Here is a 14,031-nt window from a genome sequence, read left to right as displayed (position 1 = left end):
CAAATGACTTGCAGGTCGTTCAGGGTAACAGGCAGAAATCATCTGTATTTTATGACTCCTACCAGGGGAGTCCCTGTTAGCAAATAGCTTCTCTCTTATGCTCTCTGCTCTTCTTGGCTTCACACAAGAAAACAGTGACGATGGTAGAGGAAGAACTGAATAGGTGAAGACATGTTTAATTCAACATGTATGTAGCAGCTCATGTTTCTAAATGACAAAGTGAGGAGGCTGAGTTCTGACCCACTCCAGACCACGTGATTTTTGGTTAGAACTTTTGTCAGAACGAAAGTCCGAGGCGTAAGCAGGATTGTGCTGGCCGACAGATTAACCTCAGAGAGGACCGTGATCTCTTTTTCCAAAGATCGCACTAAAGAGAGCACTGACCACATGGACTGGATGCTCTGATCACACTGGGGTCTTGGGTTCTTTGCTCTCAAACACCTGGAGTACAGGTCTGCACAGAAGTCATTTCTTCTTCATGAACAAAGCTGTGCTGTGTCCCGAGGCAGGTGTTTCTGCCGTGTACACACACTATTAAGCTGGTTCCTCTAAGAAAGGTCAGTTCTGGGCATCAGCACGAAAGAGGAAGTGGGAAGCCACAGACGTGTCCCCTGCGGTTGGGTGCTGTGGGTTCTCAGGACGATGTCACGGTGGTGTGTCATGCAGCTCTAGGGGACAGAGCAGTGGGGGCCGGGCCGGGCCAGTGCCATCAGTTCCAGTACCTCCTGCCAACCCCTGCCCCCCGAGGGATGCAGGTGACGGGGAGTTCAAGTGAAATGAAGATGCAGAGGCAACACGGGGCCTCATCCTTGTTCACGAGGCTTAGAGGTGGGAATTAGCTGTTTTGGGGAAAAGGAAGTCAAGAGAACAAAGGCTCGTGTGTCTGCCCATTAGGGGGTGTTTTTCTTGCAGAAAGAGATCAAGCATCCGCCATTTCTGGCCCCACCTTGACCCAGGCGCTTCAGAAGGGGCGTCAGTGCTGGCAGGGCCACTGGTCACAGGCACCCAGCTGGCCATTCCCAACCCTGGGGGTGGAGCCAATAAAATCAGAGTCAACACAGTGATCACGGCCTTGGTTTAGTCATCATGTTGACTTTTAGATATTACAATGACATGAATGGAGGATATAGATGTTGTGTTGATCAAAGGGCCACACCCCATGTAGATGGGAGAAAACCCAGCAGTGCCAGGGACGCTGCCATGGGTGACGGGTGCTCTGGCGCCTTGTGGCCTGAAGTCACGCCTGTGATGGGGGAGGAGCATCTGCAGTGGGGATGGGGCCAGAAAGGGGCGCGGCTGCCGCGGGCGCAGAGGCAGCCACTCACTCTCTCCTGGTGGCGACCAGCCATGTTTCCTTAGATGGAGCGCTATTCCCCCTTGATATTTAGGGGAAATGCTTAAATTTTTTAAAATTCTTGGTTGAAGCCCTGGTGTGGGTAGTGGACAGTCTCCCACATGTCATATAGTGGACTGTTTACTTCAGCCTTTTGTTTTCTGAACTCTGGGTTTTTCCTTCATGCCACAGTGAAGACCCATCCCCGAGTCGCATCTCCTGAGACTCGGGACTCACGGAAGGAGCTGGTGGATGGGGAGGCTTCTTTGGAGCGGCCCCTTGTGGGCGGGTGCTGTTACCCCTGTGTCCTCCCCCAGCCTGAACCCTGAGCCTGGGGGTGTTACTGCCCATTAAAGATGAGGACTGAGAGATCATGCCATGGCCTTGGCTGGTTCCAGACTCCTTGGGTCTCGTGTCCCCAGGAACCTGAGTGACCTGTGAACCCCACAGGGGGTTCCTGACCTCAACAAACTCCTGCTGCAGGAGGAGAGCCCCCTGTCCATCGTCTGCCCCCAGGCTTCCAGACAGGAAGGGCACACCCTTCCTCCCACGCCTGTATCCAGACCAAGAGGCAGCTACTTCCTGTGCACGTCTTGTCCAGGAAGTGCCTCCTGCAGACCAGATGCTCTGGGTCACCTGGATGGCCCGGACAACTGGGTTAGTGTCCTGGTAGCATTGTGGAAGTGTTGGTGTTGTGGGCTGGTGGTAACAGATCAGACTGGCGACCTCTCTCTCCTGATAAACAGCCCAGGATCGTGTTGTAGCAGGGACTGAATGATTTCCTCCTGCACTTCAGTTTGCAGGATAACATCACACCCAGAGATCTAGTTACTACAGTGAGTGTTGCCTTTAAAAAAGGAACTCCATTTTTTACAAGAAACTTGGTCATTAGTCCTCTGATTTGGGAGTCACTGTATTAGTTTTACATCATTACTTGCCAAAACACAAAATGCTCTTTTCCCTTTCTTACACAGAATTGGCGTCACCTTTGTCTTCTCTGTCCTGCCATTTTGGGCCATCCCTGTGATGTCACTCTTGCCTCTGATACGGCCACGATGCACATTACATGATGCGATGTTCCAGAAGTATTCATCATGGTTTTTATATATATTATTTCCTCATGATTAGTCATGGCTTGTTTTTGATCTTATGGACACCGGTTCTTTTTGTTTTGATACCCTCCTCTCTTACAGACGCCATCTGCGTTCTGACCTTACCCCACACGGTGGGGCCCACTGCCCTGGGCCCAAGTGGCCAGGGCTAAGGCATGGTCCACCTAAGCTGGCCTCGCCCCACCGCTCTGCTGTCCCCTTGGTGCATGTCCCCGAGGCCTGCCAGAGCCCAGAGCTCTTACTCTCCACTCTCATGTCTGGGCATGTCCACATTACATCCATTCAACTCGGCGGCCTTTTAAGCATCTGTTATCGCTTTTGTCATTATCCAGCAAAGGAGACATGGCTTATCTTAACCTTTCCTGTGCCCAGATGATTCCTGAACAGTTTGACTCCCTGCAGCAGGTGCTGAGTAAGTGGCACTTTGTTGCCAGTTTTAGGTTTGCTCATTCTTTACGTTTCCCTCCGTTGGGAATGCTCCCTCCGTTGGAGATGCTCCCTCCATTGGGGGTGCTCCCTCAAGCAGTTTGCCCATCACTAGTTTTCTTTTCCAAGTTTTAGCGACTCAAGTGCTTGTGCTTTGCCAACTAACTTCCCCACCACATTTTCCACACTTTCTTGTTTTTGTGCCCTTTAGAAGCCTTTCTTTGAAACATACTCAAATGGATTTCTGTGCTTTTTATTAACTCTTAAACTTTCCAGAATTTTAAGCAACTCTTAAAATCTTGATTCAATTTGTGCTTAAAGGTCAGGGTAGGGTAACCATGGTGTGTTCTAGAGCTGGACTCCCTTGGTTTAGAGAGATTCAGCTGAAGCAGAAAAAAATCTGGGCCAGGTGGGACAGGACAAAATTTCAGCCTCACCTAGCATTTCCAAAATACAGGCAAACTTTCACAGGATGGAAGTGTGATTCGTTGGAATCTGAATCTCACAGTGTGGGCGAACCCAGTGAATAGTGGGGTGATGTTATAGGTGGTCCAAAAGCAGCCCAGAGCTGGCATGCTATCAAGCAGGAGCCAGGCAGCTCAGGCTAGCAGCTCAGGCTCTGGAGCCAGAAGGACTGGGCGCAGACCCCCTCTGAACTCTGCGACCTCGGGCAGGATTTTGACTTCCCTGTGTCTCATGTTTAAACTGTTGATAACGGTGTGCCTCTCATAGGGCAGTTAGGAGGAACACATAGTGTATGTACCTTGTATGTAATGTAAGTAAGCCTGAGCCCCACCGCCCACGGAAAACAGTCTATACAGAGTGTTCGCCCTACGCTGGGGCCCAGGTGCCCATGGAGGTGTCTGTTAAGATTTCTCACTTAGTGATTTCATGTGGATTTTTGGATAAGTGTTAAGGATCACTTAACTTGGAGAAAACATCAGCATCTGCTGTGTAACCTAAGTGTTGTTTGTTGTTCAGTCACTCAGTCTGACTCTGCTGCCCCATGGACTGCAGCACACCAGGCCTCCCTGTTCGCTCAGACTCACGTCCATTGAGTCAGTGATGCCATCCAACCATCTCATCCTCTGCTGCCCTCTTCCTTTTGCCCTCAATCTTTTCCCAGTATCAGGGTCTTTTCCACTAAGTCAGCTGTTCGCATCAAGTGGCCAGTGTTGGTCACTGTTAATTAAGTTACAAGTCGGTGACAGAATGTAATAGACATTAAAAGTTATGTCAGCAAAGCAGGAGGAAAAAAGAGGTTTTGACACAGAAGCACAGTGAGAAATGCAGGAAATGGGGAGAAGTGGGGAGGTCAGTAGCCGAGACGCCCGTAAAGCTGGCACAGAGGAGCATGTGTGATGTACGAGGACTTGGACTCTGCCTGAGCTCACTGCCTGCGGGAGACAGTCTATACAGAGTGTGTTTGCCCTACGCAGAGGCCCGGGGCGCCCACGGAGGTGTCTGTTAAGACTTCTCACTTAGTGATTTCATACAGATTTTGGGTAAGTGGTAAGGATCACTTGACTTGAAGAAAATATTGGTGGAGTGGGAAAGGACACCGGCAGAGAGCAGCTCTGATGAGGGCTTTTCATTTTTCCTAACGTTTCCCAAACCCAGGGAGGTGAGGCAGACTCTCCCTGGTTGCGCTTTGCCATCTTAGCAACCAGTGCCTTGCTGCCACCTGTGGAACCGTGAGGCCCATAGCCCTGGCAGGTCTAGAATGATCAACAGCTCTGATCGGCTGTGGCTGATAACATGTGCGGCTCGGGTTCCTGGCTCCAGCAGCAGCAGCGCAGCGCTCACCCAGGGCGGCTGAGAACCAGGCCTCGGGCTTCTGTGGGCCCCTGGCTCTCAACTGGAAGATGTTATCTGTGAGGTTTTCATTTGAAATGGCTTCAGGTCCTGGGAATTTTGCTTTGAAATTCAAATATGCAGAGAACACAGGCTCAAAATATGACTTTTTAAAAATTTTATTACACTACAGTTGATTTAGAATATTGTGTTAGTTTCAAGTGTACAGCTACAGATTCTTTTTCATTATAGGTTATTGCAAGATATTGAATGTAGTTCCCTGTCCCATACAGTAATTCTTGTCATCTTTTTTATATATAGTGATGTGTATCTATTAATCCCATACTCTGAATTTATCCATCTCACCCGCCTTACCCTTTGGTAACCGTGTTTTGTTTTGAATGTTATTGAAGTATAGTTAATTTACAATGTTCCTGGTGTACAGCAGAGTGATTCAGTTATGTGTGTATATATATTCTTTTTCATGTTCTTTTCCACTATGGTTTATCACAGGATATTATTGAATATAGCTTCCTGTGGTATACAGTAGGTTCTCATTAGTTATCTACTTTATACACAGTAGTGTGTATAAGTCAACGCCAGTCTCACAGTTCATGCCACTCCATCCCCTTAGAATTTGTAAGTTTGTTCTCTGCATCTGTCTGTTTCTGCTTTGCAGATAGGTTCATCTGTACAGTTTTTCTGGATTCCACATAGAAAAAAGTTGTATAATATGGATTCTATTTCTGACTAACTTCATTCTGTATGACAGTCTCTAGGCATATCTACATCTCTGCAAATGGCACTATTTTGTTCCTTTTAAGGCTGAGTAATATTCTGTTGTGTATATGTACCACATCTTTACCCACCCCTGTAGATGGACATTTAGGTTGCTTCCATGTCCTGGCTATTTTAAGATGTGCTGCAATGAACATTGGGGTGTATCTTTTTGAATTATGGTTTTTCCAGGTATATGCCCCGGGGGGGCAGGACTTCTGGGTCATATGGTAGTTCTATTTTTAGTTTGAGGAACTTCCATACTGTTCTACGTAGTGGTAGTAGGAATGTAAATTGGTACAAACAGTGAAGGAGGGTTTCCTTTTCTCCATATCCTCTCCAGCATTTCTTGTTTGTAGATTTTTTTTTTTTTTATGATGGCCATTCTGACTGGTGTGAGGTGATACTTCACTGTAGTTTTGATTTGCATTTCTCTAACAATTAGTAATGCTGAGCATCTTTTCATGTGTTTATTGGCCATCTGGATGTCTTCTTTGGAGAAATATTTGCAAATGAAGCAACCAACAAGAATTAATATCCAAAACATACAAACAGCTCATGCAACTCAGTATCAAAAAAACCAAACAACCCAATTAAAAAAATGAGCCAAAATAGACATTTCTCCGAAGAAGACACCCTCACTTTTAATCTGTGTCTTTCGTTCTAAAGTGGGTCTCCTGCAGGCAGCATGTGGTGGGTTCTTGTTTTATTATTCAGTCCATCACTCTGTGTCTTTTGATCAAAGCATTTAGCCCACTGACATGTAATATTTATTGATGGGTCTGTATTTACTGACATTTTAAATTTCTTCTTTGTTCTTTTCTTCCTTTTGTATTATGCTTGAGTTGTTAATGATACTTGTGAGTCTACTGTATGTTTTTGATTTGTGGTTACCCTGGTTTTCAAATTTATTATTTCAGGTTTATTATTATAATTGTAATTATTATATCTGCTTGGTTTAGACTGATAGTCGTGCACTGTTTGCTATACATTCTAAAAGATGTACATTTTCCTACTCCTCTCCTCCACATTTTGTGATTCTGATGAATCACAAAATTACATCTTATGGTTGATTTTTTGTGTGTGAAAATGATTATGTGCTGGCTTATTTAATTGATCTTCAATCCTTTTATGTCTCTGCCTTTCCTAATGTGACTTTCCCTTTCCTATAGGTTCTTCCTTTTTTCTGTTTAGAGAACGCCTTTCAGTATTTCCTTTAGGATAGGCTTAATGTTGCTGTATCCTTTCAGTTTTTGCTTATCTGAGAAATTCTTTCCATCTCCTTCTATTCTAAATGATAATCTTTCTGAATATTGTTCTAGGTTGCAGATTTTTCCCTTTCAGGACTTTGTAGGCCAGAGAGCGGTAAGACACATTCAGCACTTCCGCAGAGAAATCAGCTGGTAGCCTTAGGGGGGTTCCCTTGTAACTGACTTTTTCTCTTGCTGCCTTTAGAATCCTGTTTAACTTTTGGCATTTTAATTATGACACATCCTGCTGTGGATTCATCCTGTTTGGGACATTATTTCTTTCACCTGGATACCTTTTTCCTTCTTCAGGTTTGGGAACTTTTGAGCCATAATTTCTTCATATACATTTTTGATCCACTTTTCCCTTTCTCCCCCTCCTGAAATTCCTGTAATGCATAGGCTGGCATGGTTTAGTATGATCTTATATACCTAATATGTTTCTTTCATTTTTTCCTTCTTTCTGTCTGCTGTTCTGATTGGGGGATGTCTGTTACAGGTCACTTATTGGTTCTTCTGAATTACTTAGTTTGCTGGTTTTTAACCTTGGCAATTGAGTTGTCTGATTTTGACTGGCTCTTCCTTATGGTTTCCAGTTCCTTGTTACAGGGATCTGCATTTCTATTGATAGCCTTCTTAATCACTTCAGCGTTTTTATGCCTCCCTCTGGAACTTGGGGCCTGCTAGACTGGAAGGGTCTGTTTGCTCTTTCAGGGGATCCTCTTAGGCAGGAGTAGTTCCTCTACTTTTTCATTTTATATGTATTTCTTTTTCTCTATAAATTTAGGAGAAACCGTGATGTACTATGGTCCTGAAAGACTGTTTTTATGTGGGAACACCCCCCTGTAGAACTATGTCACTCTAGTATTTCTGGTACAAAGGCTGTATTTGTTGTGGACACCAGCCATGTCTTTGGCTCAGGCTGTGCTGGCCACTGTCCCCTTGAGGGTGGGGTGTGCTTGGTGCTGTGACGATCACAGCCACCTCTTTGCTCGGTGCTGGTCACTGCCCTGTTGGAGGTTAGGGGTTGCTGCCCAGTTGTTGGGAGTAGAAGCCCCCAGATCTAAGCTGCAGTGAGAGGGAGGTGGGACTGGAGCACTCCTGCTGGGACAGGCAACTCTGAGAGCTGCCCGCCACCCAGGGTGCACAGCCACAAAACTGACCTTTCTCCACTGCAAGAGGTCGTGCATCAGCTCCACCTGCCTTGGGCATGCGCACACTCAGGTGTGAGCTCCCACAGCCCGGGAGAGCTCCGCCACACTGTGAGCACCCTGAGAACGAGGCTTCCAGGGTCTGCCCTGGACCACACCACCAACCCAAGTCTCCTCCTTCCACCAAAACCCGAGTTTCAGTACCAGGCGCATGTCTTGGGCTGGGAAGCGTGAGAATGTGGCTGCTGTCGGTTTCGGCTCCTCTCTCTCTGCTGGCGGCCAGTGCACTCTCCTTGTGGGCAAAGTCCAGACCCCTGCAGCCTCCTCTCTGTCCTGGCACAGGAGGTTCCCGAGGTGCAGAAACCTGTCCTCTGTCGCAGCTCCCTCCCTTGGGGCACAGGCCCCACCTGGATTCTCCCTGCCCCGGTTTTTTCCTCTAGTCTTAGCAGGTTACATGGGGGTCTTTCTTTCAGCGCTGGGTATTTGATATACCCAGCTGCTCTCGGCTGGTGTTCTGTGAAAATCGTTCCAGTTTTAAGTGTAGTTTTGATGTATTTGTGGGTGGAGTGGACTCTGCGTTCTTCTACTTCACCACTTCAGTCGCCTCCTTCCAAAAGATTTAAGTAGACATTAGTTTTCTTTTTTAAGTCAAATTGACACTTATGTTCCCCAGGGTCGGCTCATGTAGTTACTGAACTTGTGGCCACCACACCTCATGGGGTGGGGAAGCTGGGCCTGGACCTTCTTGGTTTCCAGCAGGGACCCAGCTGATATCGGGCGTCTTTCCATCCTCCTCTTCCCCCAGCTCTACCTGCAGACCCCTTTCCCTTCACCAGAGCCAGGCCTGAGGGGCTGGACCCAGGTCTTCACTGTTCATCTAGACTCAGAAGCCCTGGCACTTGACATGCAGCCCGTATTACGGCGTGTGCTCACTGGTCCCAGACATGTGGCTGGGTTCAGAAAATGATGCTAACTTCAAGAAGGTGGGTGTGTCTCACTCACCTGTGCTGTTCTCACGACGGCTTAGCTGTCCTCTCTCGGGCTGCTGCTGGAAATGTGCTGGGGGCCCCCCACAGGTAGTTCCAGAGCACCAACTGGGGGTGCAGCTGCTGGAGGCCCTGGGGTGGGGTCAGGAGAGGAGAGCTGGACATTCCACAGAGAGCCCGACAGCCTGAGTAGAGTCCAGGAGAGAGACATGATGGAGACACGTCCTCCAGGCTGAGTGTTCCGGGAGGAGCCAGGCTGAGGGGTAAAGCTCAGCAGCAGGGCAGGTGAGGCAGACGGCGAAGGAGCTGGTGCTTGGGGAGCACAGCCAAAGCTGCAGGGTGAGAGAGAAAAGGGGGACTTGAGCCTTAGCCCTGAGTCTTCGGGAAGCCCTCGAGTGGCATGTTTCTGGTCCCCTGTTCTAAACACGGCTCAGGCTGCCTTTGGAGACGGGTGGGGGATTCTAGGAGGTAGTTTCAGGGCAGGAGGGGCAAGAGTCCTAAGGTGGGAGGAGGCGGTGTGCTTGGCAGGCGGAGGCCACAGGACCTGACGGGGAGGGGCAGGGAGCCATCTGTGATGACCTCCCGAGTTTGGGGCTGAGCGGGGAAGACTGGGAGAGAGCTGGCGGGGAGCTGCTGCTCGCTGGAGGGACTTCCCTCTAGGTCTCTCAGACAAAGCTCACCTTTGTGAAAACGCGGTGCAAGTCAGAAGGCCTGCTCTCTACTTTCCTCTTTTCAAGGAATGGCAGACCCTTGCTTAGTCTGCCCTGACTCTAACTACATGATCCCAAGCTAGTAACGCGGGCAGAGAAGACAGGCGCATGGTTGCCGGGCTGGACGGCAAGCACGGGCAGAGCTGTGGGCAACGGAGGCCCTGGTCCCCTTCTGCCCGCGTCACCCCCCCGCCCACCTTAACTGCCAAAGTGGCTTCCTTCCGGGTAGTGCTTCTCCACCCCAGCTGCACGAGAAAATCACCCAGGGGAGCCTTCCATTAAATCAGAATGGAGGGGAAGTAAGGGTGGCGCTCTGCCCTGAGACAGCCTGCAGCATACGGGGAGAGGGACGAGCAGGGCCCTTCTGGGGGAAGCGGTAACAGCAGCTGCCAGCAAACTGGAAACCGGGTAGGGTGTCGTCAGCTGACCTCCTGAGTCAGGTGAAGAGACGAGTCCTGAGAGTTACTGCGGGCTCAGCGAGGCCACGAGTCTGGGAGGGGAAGGCCATGTCTGTGGACGTGTGGAGCAGTGCAGGTCTCGGACAGCACTTTTCTGCTCTGCAGGGAAAAGGGATCCTGTCGCTCACCTTGTCTCAGGTTAAGCTGCACATTTGGCCAACACACTTAGCGAGTCGGTTCCTGTTAAGAGGCAGACCTCCGAGATACTGTGGGTTTGGTTCCAGACCACTGCAGTAAAGCAAGTTGTGAATTTTTCTTTTTCTCCTGTATATAAAAGAAATGTTTATACTGTAGTATAGTCTATTAAGTGTGTAATTGCATTATGTTTTAAAAAAAATTGTACATAACCTTAAAAAATAATGCTGTTCAAGAAATGCCACCAATAGAATTGTTCATTCAACACAGGAATGCCCACAAACCTTTAGTTTGTAAAAAAAACAAAAAAACACTGGGAAGCACAGTAAAAGGTCTGCCTGTATAATCATTGTTAATAATGATGCCAAAAATCAGTCTGTGCTTTTTAAAGAATAATTTGGAACATGAGTGTTTTAATGACTCATGAGTTGAGGAAAATTTCGTTTGCTCTTCATTCTGATGCTTCTTAATGGGAAAGAAGTCAGCATTATTGTCCTGCTTATATTTTTAAAGGTTTTGATTCTAAAGTCCCCAAAGAAGCCAGCTACTTTTTTTTTTTTTTTTAAGGGAATGAGGTTGCTCCTTCCCACCCCACCCTCTTCAGCAGGGCAGCTGAAGCACCCTCACCAAAGAGCTGAGCTGCGGGAGGCAGCCCGGGGTCCACCCCAGCACCCTCAGCATGGACTGTGGTCTGGACCTGCCCAGTGACCCAGTTTGCTTTCTGGTAAAAGATGGCAGACCACAAATCAGACTGCCAGGCCTCGGTTTGTCCATGGAGGGACTTGGAGGGCCTGGTAAAAGTTCGAGAGAGTCCTGGCTCCCTCTACAAACCAGCATGATGGCATCTTAACATCTCAGGGAGGGACCAAGAGTCTGCGTTTAACAAGGTCCAGGGACCAGAGTACCAAATCATCAAGCTTCCTTCAGAACTTTTATGCTTCTAAAGTTAGTTCTGCTAAAGCCCCCCATTTTGCTGGAAGGCGAGGAGGATGTGGGCAGTTTCATTACGAGTTCCATGACTGCACACTGTGAGGGGATGCAGACCTGTGAGCAGTGGAAAGCAACTGGATGACCCGGGGGAGCCGTCTCAAGGCCAGATGGCCTCCAACCCCATCTCTCAGGCAGCAGCCGTGGAGACCTGCCCCGATTGTGCCAGAAAGGTTGGTGCGTCGCTCACTGACCTCACATGCGGTTTAACTCTTCACCTCAGGCAGGCAGGCTGTGGCAGTTTGTTCCCTCTTAGGTTTTTCTTTAGGGTCTTAAGGTCTGGTCCTGCTCTCTGCTCAGCATAGCCAGCTGGGGGTGTGGAAGACAAGGGGGAGACCTTGTTGAGCCCCAGCTCCTCACCCACTGTGGGCGATGTGGCCTTTGGGGATCACAAAACTCCACGAGACAGATGGAGCCCTGCGGGACCCGGGGTGGGAAGTGGGGATCAGGGGAGGGTTGGCCCAACCCAGAGGCCCAGGGGATGGAGAGTCCCTACCTTTGATTCCAGCCACACAGTCCAGTGCAGACCCCTGCCCTTAGGAGCTGCCCTCAGCGGGGCCGGCACTGCAGGTGGGAGTCATCCAGCCCGGTGGGTTCAGAGTCTCTTCCCAGGCCTTGCACCTGAAAGAGAGTCATCTCCAGAATTAGGTCACTTGGAGCAGGGTCGTTCAGGGGACAGGGCCTATCCACAGCCACACACACAGATCGGGGGGCTGTCTGTACCTCGAGGCTGTCTGAACCTCAGAGGTGCCTTTCAATCAAAATTCGTTTGATCAAAACCCATTGTGGCTATTTCCCTAGTGGTCCAGTGGTTAAGACTTCGCTTTCCAGTGCGGGGCATGCAGGTTCAATCCCTGGTCAGGGAGCTAAGGTCACATGCCTTTTGGCCAAAAAACCACAACATAGAAACAGAAGCAATATTGTAACAAACTCAATAAAGACTTAAAAAAACAAACAAACCTCATTATGATTTTTCTTCCCATGTGGAGGAGGACTCCTGGCTGTATGATTCTGTGAGAAACCAGGGAACATTTTATCCTCATCAGTTTAGATTTTAATTTCTGATGGCTACTCGTCAAATTATGTCCCCAACCCCTTTTTGTCTCTCATGAGAAGACGTTTGAAAAGGTCCCCTAAACCCAGGGCGAGAGAGATGAGGACTGTCCGGAGTGAAGGGGGCCTCCTGAGTTACTGGAGATCTAGAGCGGCCTTCAGAGTGGAGCAGGAGGCACAGACTCTGACTTACAGTCTGCAGAGGGGTCTCCTCCCCAAAAGCGGAGGGAGTGTGTGTCCTGTCCAGTTGTGTGGCACTCAGGGCTCCCAGGAGGCCAGCCAGGAACCCGGCCCCAGCCATGTTTGTGCTCAGAGTTGTTTTCTCCATAAGTAAATAGCTGTTATCAACAATCTGTGTGTGTGTGTCCGCATGAAGTCAAATTCCAAAGGTGTAATTGATTCAGTCAACAGTGCAGAGCTGTACTCACGTTTCCCAGCACCCAAGGCAGCAGTGTCCGGGCCCCGTGTCCGGGTGGGGCCCCAGGACTGGAGCTGGAGCGCTCCCTCCTCACATGCCGCGGTCCTGGGTGCAGGCCCCTTCCTCTGAGCCTTCACAAGATGTCCCTGATGCTCCTGGAAGTGGCTGTTGGGACAGAGGGCTGGTGAGACGTCCGCTCTTCTGGGGCCTCTGCTCTGGGCCAGGGACTTCAGGGGCGGTAACCCCAGCATCAGCCTGCAGGGTATGCACCTCTCACCCACGGAGAGGGTGTGACACCAGGCTCAGCGGTCACACTTCCGAGGTCACTCGGTGTGCAGGGGCAGAGCAAGGACTTGGCCCCACATCAGGCTGCAGCCCCCAGCCCTGTGGTTCCCCGCCTTCTCCTGGAGGTCCAGGGAGGAAGAGGTGCCAGCTGCTTCTCACTTCAGCGTCTGTAAACCCCCACCGAGCTGGGCGCACACAGCACGTTCCACCCAAACCTACCACTTCCCACTCCTCTGGGTCAGAAACAGGCTCCGGACTCGCAGGCAGCCTTGGGCCGCATCAGTGACCCAGGTTCCTTGGTTCCAAGTGCGTGTCCCCGGACCTCAATGAGCCGCGCCAGGCGTCTCCCACAGTGTGTGTGTCAGGGGACGCCCCTGAGGTGCCTCCACCCAGGCTCGCGTGGCTCAGCGCGTTCCCGTGTTCTCTCAACAGCAGATGAAGCTCACCTCCGAGAACCTGAAAGAGGAATGCAGGGAAGGCAGGAAGGAGAAGGCGCCCTGAGGGTGGGCCGACCCGCTTCCAGGCTCCTGCCCGAGCTCCACACCCACTCCAGCCGCCTGACCTCGCTCCGGAGCCTCGCATATGGACCGACCACCAGCTCCCCACGCCACCCTCACGGTGACGGTTGGCCGATATGGGTGGCATCAGCCGCGCCCCCGCTGAGAGTGACGGGTGTTTCCACACTCCTGGCTCTGTCCTGCAATAAGTTCACAAGCCCTTCATCGACGGAAACAGTGCCCACCGAGCTATTAAAAAGGCCACGTGCACACCTGACGTCTCCTTCCCTGTGTATAGACAGAGCGGCCCCTCTGCTCTGGGCCCGGTCGTGGAATGAGGGGCCCTGAGGGGAGCCAAGGGCCGGGCCTGCCTGGAGGCCAGGCCCCTCCTAGAGCCTGCGGAAGCCCCCGGGTGCTTGGGACACACCTGCTTGGGGGCGGGGGTCCCCTGTCGATGCCCAAGGAGCTGCGGCGCTCACAGGCGCAGCGGCCCCCAGCCCGCCTGGGACACCCGGCCTGGTCTCCTTTCCCACCAACGGCTGCTCAAACCACCCCAGGGCCCAGCCAGCCCTGCCCCACAGGGCCCGCAGAGCTGGGAGTCACGGCCAGCGGGACCTTCCTGTGGGAAGCTGCGGGCGCTGCAGCTGGTCAGGGGAAGACAG

General features: G+C 50.6%; 2 protein-coding genes across 6 annotated transcripts in view; one reads left to right on the top strand and one right to left on the bottom strand.

The window, feature by feature from the left end:
- ANO10 (anoctamin 10) overlaps positions 1–13,646 on the top strand; it is a 216,592-nt gene extending 202,946 nt beyond the window's left edge. For 2 of the 5 annotated variants that reach the window (XM_044933550.2, XM_044933546.2), the window contains one exon: positions 13,305–13,646. In XM_044933550.2, coding sequence (XP_044789485.2) covers positions 13,305–13,373 — 69 coding nt within the window. In that variant the 3' untranslated portion in view covers positions 13,374–13,646. Of the gene's footprint in view, positions 1–2,307; positions 2,419–10,099; positions 10,255–10,696 lie in introns of those variants that run through there. The other 3 variants (XM_044933541.2, XM_044933543.2, XM_044933545.2) reach the window with 3 other exon arrangements.
- SNRK (SNF related kinase) overlaps positions 11,310–14,031 on the bottom strand; it is a 79,851-nt gene continuing 77,129 nt past the window's right edge. Inside the window, exons 12-15 of the mRNA XM_025273018.3 lie at positions 12,598–13,569; positions 12,077–12,127; positions 11,613–11,737; positions 11,310–11,425 (exon numbers count right to left, since the gene is read on the bottom strand). The gene's annotated coding sequence lies outside the window, so the exon portion shown is untranslated. The remainder of the gene's footprint in view (positions 11,426–11,612; positions 11,738–12,076; positions 12,128–12,597; positions 13,570–14,031) is intronic.

This window comes from Bubalus bubalis, chromosome 21, assembly GCF_019923935.1.
Source record: "Bubalus bubalis isolate 160015118507 breed Murrah chromosome 21, NDDB_SH_1, whole genome shotgun sequence".
Lineage (NCBI taxonomy): Eukaryota > Metazoa > Chordata > Mammalia > Artiodactyla > Bovidae > Bubalus > Bubalus bubalis.
This window is presented reverse-complemented; position numbering and strand designations above follow the sequence as displayed.